Source organism: Rutidosis leptorrhynchoides, chromosome 3, assembly GCF_046630445.1.
Source record: "Rutidosis leptorrhynchoides isolate AG116_Rl617_1_P2 chromosome 3, CSIRO_AGI_Rlap_v1, whole genome shotgun sequence".
Taxonomy (NCBI): Eukaryota; Viridiplantae; Streptophyta; class Magnoliopsida; order Asterales; family Asteraceae; genus Rutidosis; species Rutidosis leptorrhynchoides.
Window position 1 is genome coordinate 634,964,617 of NC_092335.1, and position 10,278 is coordinate 634,974,894.

At 31.8% G+C, this 10,278-nt stretch overlaps 2 protein-coding genes across 2 annotated transcripts; one reads left to right on the top strand and one right to left on the bottom strand.

The window, feature by feature from the left end:
* Positions 1-4,804: 4,804 nt before the first annotated feature.
* Positions 4,805-7,120, top strand: LOC139899066 (exocyst complex component EXO70B1). The gene has a single exon (XM_071881880.1). The coding sequence runs from the start codon at positions 5,027-5,029 to the stop codon at positions 6,935-6,937; it is 1,911 nt and encodes a 636-aa protein (XP_071737981.1). The 5' UTR covers positions 4,805-5,026; the 3' UTR covers positions 6,938-7,120.
* Positions 7,121-7,572: 452 nt separating this feature from the next.
* On the bottom strand, positions 7,573-9,282 carry LOC139902375 (GDSL esterase/lipase At2g30220-like). Its single transcript, XM_071885008.1, has 3 exons — positions 8,692-9,282; positions 7,821-8,082; positions 7,573-7,757 (listed from the first exon to the last, which is right to left on the bottom strand). Exons 1-3 carry the CDS (start codon positions 9,280-9,282, stop codon positions 7,573-7,575), a joined length of 1,038 nt encoding a protein of 345 aa, XP_071741109.1.
* Between the last annotated feature and the right edge of the window lie 996 nt (positions 9,283-10,278).

Consider the following 10,278-nt stretch of genomic DNA (forward strand, 5'->3'; position numbering starts at 1 on the left):
ATTACATAAATCATACATAATATTATATTAAATTACAAATTGGAATATAATTAAAATATTAATATTATTACCATTAATATTCATCATTTTTATTATTGATAATCCTAATATTAATATTTGTATTAGTACTTCTAAAATAAAATATATGTAAGATCTAAGTTGTGTTATTATAATAATATTAATATTAATATTATTATAACTAGTATTATTATTTGTATCATTAATAAGATTATTATTATCATTATTATTAATTAAATTTATTAAAATTTGCATTATTGTTGATATTAACATTATTTATTATCTAATATTACTAGACTATTTACTAATAATTTTATTATCGCATAATTAATAATAATAACATATTTATACTTGTAATTACCAGATTAGGAATTATATATATATATATATATATATATATATATATATATATATATATATATATATATATATATATATATATATATAAACAGATTTGTATATACAGGTTTATATAAATACATATATATGTACCAAATACAACCGTATATATCTATATAAATACATAAACAAGTATTTGGATATATAAACAACTGATATAAATAAATTTAAATACAAGAAAGTACGTATTTCTGTTTCTCATCCTAATCAGACTGTTATGAATTTTGTTTGATGTCTTTCAACTGGTTGCATATCGAATATAATCTGTGGAACACAACAAAATTTGTTAACAATCTTAATCAACCTTTTTAAATTTTTTTATATTTATATCTGCTCCTAAATTGATTCTGTCGACGACTCCTTCAGCAATATATCAATCGAATATCTCAGATTGTGTAAACTCATTCGAATAACCATCACATTTATCAATTATTTACGTACAGCTGCATTAGTGTAGGATTGAAGAATCAAAATATCAGAAAAACAAAACCCAAACCCAAACCCAAATACAACCCTTCATTATTATGGCAACTTTATACTCATCTTTTTTTGCTACTTCTATCGAGACTTATCACGATCACCATCCTAACATGTCCACTTTTGACAACCAAGCAACCATCACAAACCACTTAAACAATCGCCATCAACCAAAGCCGTTACTCGATGAATGTAAAATGCAAGAATGTAGCCGCTACCTTTGTTCATGTTATTGATCGAAGGTAACACAGCCCAACAAAACTGCTGCAACTTCTGTTTATTTACTTCGTGAATAATGAAGCCAATAATGGAGCTATTAAATTAAATGGATCCAATGTTAAAGGTTTTAGCATTCTGTCGACTACATCTACTTTTTCTTCCTTCAATTTCGTTTTTACTAAAGCAACAAGAGAATTGATAATGATATTAAATATAAGGTTAGATTGAATACATTAAACTTGTGACTAGGTGGTCGACAATTGTTAAAGCCTTTGAATTGTTTATTAAACTCCTTTTGCAAGTGGATTAAGGTTTAATTCATTTAAAATACCTAGGGGACCGAAGTATAAATACTGGAATTTTAGAAAGAAAAATCGACACAAGTGGGGGAATGAGTTATATTTTAAGATGATAAAGTTATGGTAGGGTTGAGAACCTGGGTGTCGAACTGTATATGAGTAATCTGTTAAAAAACAAATTGGAACGTAAACCTTTAAAGTTACGGATTATTTTATATTTGGGCTTCTTCTCATCAATAATTGAACTACTTAATTAGGCCGTGTTTTATTCGAAATTTTGGGTTAAGACCCAACTACTGCCTTCGAATGGTCTGTGAGATTAAAGGAAATGAAAAAGGCATAAAATAGATATATAGGTTATATACTTTAAGCTGGAGGTTTATAATAGAAATGATAGAGCAGCGAAATGGTTGGATGGGGTGTTTGTTAAGCTAGTGGTTGTGGGTTCGAGCCCGGCTTGAGACAATTTTTTTTAGAAAAAGCTTTTTAAGGTAGTTCATTTATTATTATTATTATTATTATTATTATTATTATTATTATTATTATTATTATTATTATTATTATTATTATTATTATTATTATTATTATTAATATTATTATTATTATTATTATTATTATTATTATTATTATTATTATTATTGTTGTTGTTGTTGTTATTATTATTATTAATATAAATACTATACTTATTATTATTATTAAAATGAGTATTAGGATTATCATTACTATTAATATTATTATTAATATTATTACTAGTAGTATAATTATTATTGGTAATATAATAATAATAATAATTATTATTATTATTATTATTATCATAACTATAGTTTTTCATAATCATTATTATTATTATTATTATTATTATTATTATTATTATTATTATTATTATTATTATTATTATTATTATTATTATTATTATTATTATTATTATTATCATCATAAGTATTATTATTTATATTATAACGAATAATATTATTATGTAATTACTAAAACTATTATCATAACTATCATTTACAGGAAAACTAAGATTTTTACAATTATTAATATTAATACCATTAGTATGGAGTTAATAACATTAATATCTTTATTAGTAATATTAAGTATAATAATTACTATCATTTTTATTATCATTAATATTATTCTAGTAATACTATAACTATTATTTTGCGAACAAAAGATTATTTATATAAATATCCATATATAACAAATTAAGTATTTTTAATATATATATATATATATATATATATATATATATATATATATAACTATATAAATAATAATCATTTTTAAATATATATACAAATCAAATAACTAGTATATAAAAGTTATAATATATGAAATTGTCCGATTATGATTACATGTATTAATGAATATACAAATGATATAGGTTCGTGAATCCAAGGCCAACCCTGCATTGTTCAATATAGTCATATGTATTTTTACTACAAAATACATTAGGTGAGTTTCATTTGCCTTTTTACCCTTTATATTTTTGGGCTGAGAATACATGCGCAATTTTTATAAATGTTTTACGAAATAGACACAAGTAATCGAAACTACATTATATAGTTGAATGATCGAAGCCGAATATGCCCCTTTTTACTTGGTAACCTAAGAATTAGTAAACCAGTCTACTAATTGACGCGAATCCTAAAGATAGATCTATTGGGCCTAACGAACCCCATCCAAAGTACCGGATGCTTTAGTACTTCGATGTTGTTTTATCATGTCCGAAGGATTTCCCGGAATGATAGGGGATATTCTTATATGCATCTTGTTAATGTCGGTTACCAGGTGTTCAATTCATATGAATGATATTTTTGTCTCTATGCATGGGACGTATATTTATGAGAACTGGAAATGAAATTCTTGTGGTCTATTAAAATGATGGAAATGAATGTTTATGATAAACTAATGAACTCACCAACCTTTTGGTTGACACTTTAAAGCATGTTTATTCTCAGGTATTAAAGAAATCTTCCGCTGTGCATTTGCTCATTTTAGAGATATTACTTGGAGTCATTCATGAAATATTTCAAAAGACGTTGTATTCGAGTCGTCGAGTTCATCAAGATTATTATTAAGTCAATTATAGTTGGATATATTATGAAATGGTATGCATGCCTGTCAACTGTCAATGTAATGAAAGTTTGTCTTTTAAAAACGAATGCAATGTTTGTAAAATGTATCATTTAGAGGTCAAGTACCTCGCGATGTAACCAACTGTTGTGAATCGTTTGTAATCGATATGGACTTTGTCCGGATGGATTAGGACGGGTCGCTTCACGACCGCCATTGGTTACAAAACGACAATCAGGTAGACCAAAGAGTACTGCTCGTATACCGTCCCAAGGAGAAGACAAAGACAATTTTAAATCTAAAAGAAAATGCAGTCGTTGCTTGGAACCAGGACACACTAGATCAACTTGCAACGCACATTATGATCTATCTGAAGGTACACAAAAGTCCAAGTGTAAGTAAAAAACGAAGGCAAAGCCGAAAGGGATGGTAAAGGGGAAGGGGAAAGGAAAACGTGAAGACTCATGCTCAACACAATTTGACTCGACTTACAATTTGAGTGATGATTAGCTTCTTTTTTTAAGTTTTAAATGTGTTTAACTGTCATGGATGATAGGTATGTGTGTTTGTTTGTTTTCTGTTTCGTGTGTTTAAGTCTTTGTGGTTTAATAATAAGTTAGGTATGTAATCTGATATATCTTATCCAATAAAAGAGTGATTTTATGCTTAGTCGACCTACATGTTGGTCGACTACAATGCAAACACGGTCGACCTCGTGGTCGACCGTGTGTTTGAAGTAGTCGACCATCCCTTACAAAGAATGTTGGTCGACCACATTGAAATTTGTGGTGGTCGACCAGGTCAAGGGGTAGTCGACCCAAAGGGTGGTCGACCTAATGGTGTAAATATACAATTTTTTTTCCTTTCAAAAAGTGTATTTTGAAATAAAACTTTATAAGAAAGTGTATTTGGGCGAATTTCTCTAAGTTGAGTTTGTAATTCGTGAACCTCTATTTGTGTTGGACCGTAGTCTTGGTCCTTTTCTGTACGTTTTTTGTTGTGAAATTTAAAATTTTGCTTTTCAAAAAAATAAAAATAAAATATATATCCCACATAGTTGTACGGAAATAATTTATTTGGTGGTGTATGGCAAATTTGAATTGGTGTACGGATCGACCCCTAGGTTATATTGGTATTGGTATTGGTAGTCTTATCTAAATTCATAAAGTTGAGTTATAATTTTTTCCTTCTGAAAAAGACATTACATATTACATAGTTTTAGCTAAATTATAGTTGCAGTGAATTAGTTAATAGTTTAATTTAATACTGTACTTGATTGATTAAGTTAATAGTTAGCTGGTAGGTCTTCTTCCTCCCACGCTTCCTCATTAATATTTTAATTAGATAGATTAAATTACATGACAGAATCCGCGTCTTCCTTCCATGAACTTTCTCGTGATCCCATCCACATCTCATCATCAATCAATTAAACCACTAACCACCCACTTTTTCACTCTCAAACCCTAACCCCCAAATATATTTAATTATTATAATCAACACTAACATTTTCTTCAAACATTCAACAACAGAGACAAGCAATGGCTGAAAACGGCGAAGAAAAGCTAATCGCCGTCGCTCGTCACATCGCCAAAACCCTAGGTCACACTGACAACGCCATGGCTGACGACATCCTCCAAATATTCTCTAATTTCGACGGCAGGTTACGCGAAAAACTAAACGAAAACCTAACGGACAATGACGTCTCACGTAACAGCGTTACGGCACTTGATCAAACTATTAAGTCGTTAGATCGTCAGATCTCTAGGTATGTTACTGTTGATCACTCGATCTGGTCAGATTCAGCTGATGCTTCCATTTTTCTAGATGCTGTTGATGAGCTTGTCTCCGTGATTCGTGAATGGACGCCCATGGCTGCTGATAAAGCCGTTACGGCGTGTTTGGATCGAGCTGAAGATTTGCTTCAACAGTGTATGTTTCGCCTTGAAGAAGAGTTTAAGCTGCTGATGGAATCCAAGGATGCGAGAGGTAATGGTAATTATTCAGATTCTGATGATGATAATGAAAATGAAAATGATAATGAAAATGATGATGAGAATGATAGATATAATGATGATGATGATGATGATGCTGAGGTTCCGGTAGCTCATCCGGTATCGGATTATAATATTGTGATTGATGCGTTGCCGTCTGGGACGATTAATGATTTACATGAGATTTCAAAAAGAATGGTGGCTGCAGGGTATGGGAAGGAGTGTTCGCTTGCGTATAGTTCGTGTAGGAGGGATTTTTTAGAAGAGAGTCTGTCGAGGTTAGGGTTTTTAGGATTGCAGAAGTCGAATGCAGCTTTGGGAGATGATGATGAGGTTGAGATTGATAAGTGGATTAAAGCGATTAATATGGCTGTTAGAGTGTTTTATCCTAGTGAGCGTAGGTTATGTGATCGTGTGTTTGGGTACTCGTCTGCAACTGCTGCTGCAGCTGATCTTTCGTTTATGGAAGCGTGTAGGGTTTCGTCTATGGAGCTGCTTAGTTTTGCTAATGGGATTGCAATGGGGAGTAGAGCACCCGATAGGTTGTTTAAGATTCTTGATGTTTATGAAGCTGTGAAGGATCTGATGCCCGAAATCGAGGTACTTTTTGCTGATCAGTACTGTTTGTTTATTAGAAATGAAGCTATTGGAGTTTGGAAAAGGTTAGGGGAGTCTATTAGAGGGATCTTTATGGAATTAGAAAATTTAATCCGGCGTGATCCGGTTAAAGCTGCTGTTCCTGGTGGCGGTCTTCATCCTATAACTCGTTATGTGATGAATTACCTTCGAGCCGCGTGTTCTAGACCTATTTTAGAACAAGTTTTTGATGAAAATGTTGTGCCTCCAGTGGGTGTTGATAGATCATTATCATCATCTTCTCCGTTGGCTGTACAAATGGCTTGGATAATGGAGGTTTTAGAGAGTAATCTAGAGGCTAAATCCAAGATTTACAGGGACCCTGCTTTATCATCAGTTTTCATGATGAACAATGGAAGATATATTGTTAAGAAGGTTAAAGATGATGAATTGGGTTTGCTTTTAGGAGATGATTGGGTTCGAAAACACACAGCAAAAGTACGGCAATATCATGTGAATTATCAAAGAAGTTCATGGAATAAGATACTCAATGCGTTGAAATGGGATAACAGTAACTTATCTCCTAATGTTGCGTCCAAATCCATGAAAGAAAAGCTGAAGATATTTAATTCTCAGTTTGAGGAGATTTGTAGAACTCAATCTGCATGGGCTATATTCGATGAGCAGTTAAAAGAAGAATTGAAGCTTTCTGTGGGTGGAACATTGCTCCCTGCTTATAGAAATTTTATTGGCAGGTTTCATAATATTCAAGATATTGGGAAATATGCCGAGAAACATGTTAAGTTCAGTGTTGAAGATGTCGAGGCACGGATTGATGACCTGTTTCAAGGAACTGCTGTATCGGGAAGTGGTCGGAAATGAAAAGTCAGCAAGTAAGATACTCTTGTTTTTGTGTTTTTATTGGCTCGATTTTAGTTGTGTTTCAATGTACCATACTGTCTTATGTATGCAAAATGTTCTAGCATAGAATATGGATATTATTGCATGTCATGTAACATTTGTTAAGTTTCGGTCATTTGTATGTGGTTACCATTGATCCATCGATGCCCAAATGTTCATTTGTTAATTAAATCTGCTTTGCTGAATATCCTCTTATATGTTATTCTCATTTAGCTTCTTGGCAACAAAAAACTAAATGAACTTGATGATGGTAAATTTAGTTTGAAGGTCTATCATCATTCTTATTATACCTTATGTATCACTTTTGGGGGTGTTTGGATGTGTGTTTTGGAACTGCTTTTTGAGCTTTTGGATAAACAGATTCTTTCCCCATATATCAATATAATTCATTTTCTAGAATTATATCTTGTTTGGTCATTTTAATATCCTTAACTAGTAAGATAAGTTAAACACTCCAACATCTATCTATATACATCTTGAAACAATAAGCACACCCAAATAGTATCTCCTACTGCACGCTTGCTGATTATATGTATAGTAATATATAATTAGTATTTGGCTGCAAACGAGAAGATAATATATATATTTTATACTTTCTACATCTTTAGAATTTGTTTCTTGATGGATTCGGTAACATAACGATAAGCTTTTTCACTGGGATGAATACTATCAAAAAACAAGTATTCAGAAGCGTTATGACACAATGGAGTGAGTGGGGTGCATATAGGTCCTGCTTCCAGCAACCCTGTTCCACAGCATCCCTTCAAAGTTTCACGAAATCCTGAAAACAGTTTGCTATTAATACATTTTTTAGGCTTAAATAAACATAGAAATATAAACATACCATGTTTTTGTGGATACTCAATCATGTCCATTATTGGCCTGTAAATATCTGCGTAGGAGATTCTGCTTTCCTTAAAAGACATCTGTATATGATCTAAAAGTCTTATAAGCTTTCTGTTATAGGCTCGAGCATCCACATTCTGTTCCTCTACACACGTTCTATCTAATCTTGCCTTAATATCGGATGTTATTTGTATCGGTAGACAACCAATAGGTGGAAGGCCAGTTATTATTAGTGTTCGGCCACCGAGATTATAGAGCTCCTGCAATGCATAAAGTTACTGTTTTGCGGTCTACGATGAATCTATACATGCAGAATATAGAGATGCACTTCTAGGTGTTTAGTTATTAGTTAATAGATATATAATGCTTGTTTATGTGTATATTCCTTGCATATTATTCCCTCCGTCCCAGTTCAGCTGTCCTGTTTTGCCTAAGGAGGTCTTTTCTTTTCCACCTTGACCCTAAATAATTTTGTATAATATATTATTCAATAAAATTTATGTATATGGATAAGATTTTGAATATATTTTACCGGTATAATGTTCATCAAATATTATATAACACATAAAAAGTAATTTAAAGTCAAAGTTAAAATCCAAAGACTACAAAAGTCAAAAGAGGACAATTGAACTGGGACGGAGTCACGGAGGTACTATGTTTTAACCCATCATAATGGTGTTTATATTCATAGGTTTCATATAAGTATGACTGTCCGTGGAAATGAATATTCACCCTTTGACAAGTTATTCATAATATTATTAAAATTATTAAATATTAGTTTTATGCTACAGTAAGGAATATTAAAACATATATTATGTAAAGAAGATTGTTATTATATTATTATGTATAAATTAGAGATAGGGACATACCTTAACAAATTCATGGAGTCTTTCTAGAATGAACTCCTGGTACGTATCAATGTTAAATTCGACCCTTGTAGGAATATCATAAAAATTGAAAATAAAGTCGTTAGTACCCGCACTAACAATAACGAGTGAGTCACCTATAATTCTATGTGCTTCTTTTTCACCAACAATCTTCTTCAACCTCACAATGTAACTCTTGAAATAGTCGATTTGCCTAGACATTGGCACAGCTCCTATAATAGCAGCAGTAAGAGTATCATATCCTGTTCCACCTGATGCAAAACTAACACCTGTACGTAGTTCATCGTCTGAAAGACCTGGCTGTAGGAATGGTGGAATTGTCTGTTTTACCCCTATGAATGACCCTATGAAATCGACAGCTAACTTCCCGTTTGAAAATCTGCCCGTTGGTACGTGACCCGGGAAGTCTTTTCCATACGGGTAATGGTTGCCCTTAACCGCAGTATTTATGTAATTATTATTCCCCGTATCAACGGTTGAATCACCGAATATGAAAATAGCAGGAAACTTGTTGAAGTTTTTGCCATCAGTATATTGCAATAGCAACATGAAAACAAACGAAAGATGAAACATTGTTTCGGTAACTTTTGTGAAACATTACAATGTGTAAATAAAGCAGAAAGTATGTTATATAGTGCCTTTTTGATTAGCTGCTAAGTGATGGTATTAATGATTTGGAGTAGAAGGTAAAACAGTGAAAAACTTAAAGGAAAAATGAATCATTTCTTTGTAGTACTGATATGCCATTAGAACTAGTACTATGCGCATTAGAAGATGTACCTCACCTATCTAAAATGGTGAATGATTCTGTGACCTGCAAAATGCTAAGTATAGGAATCATCCCCTTATAGCAATGATGCTATTAGGAGTTGTACCTTGCTCAAGGTTCTCAAATAGGTAGATAAAATACTTTAATGACCTGCTCTTGTTTTTTTTTTGGCAAAAAAAAACCTTCAAAGCTTTAGATAAAACGAGGAACTTATATAAAAAAGAATGTGAACTCTGCAAGCATGCACTCATATTTGATTGATCGTTCACATTTAAGGGACTGCTGTTTTTGTTGTTTTTAGCAGCTTCTGCTGTATCCAATTAAGAACCAATCAGAAAAGCATAACCGCATATATACTTGAGGTGGTTGGTGATTTGGTATTTTCATTTATGGGTCCTGCCAAACCATTTATCTTTTGGAATTTGGGTTTTTTCTGACCTTAACAACTTTACTAAACTTTCTTATTCTTAATTTGATTTATTAGAATCATAAATATTAAGATTGATTTCGTGTCAAATTGTCAATCTTGTAAGTATGATTAGGAAGATTTGTAGGGTAAGGTGTATTTGAGATGCTCGGTACTTCGTTGGTCTAAGTGGTTCGAGTCCCTTTCAGGACAAAGGTGTAGAGTATGCGAGTGGGTTTTAAGGGTAACTACGATGAGTGCTACAACTCTGATATTCATATGCAAAGAACTTTTTGCAGTGCTGCTCTTATTAAGGGGAGGTTTCATAGTTAATTAATTAAAAGTATGTGTTAAGATAACCACGTCAGAATCTGAGATTGAATAAAGATTAGTA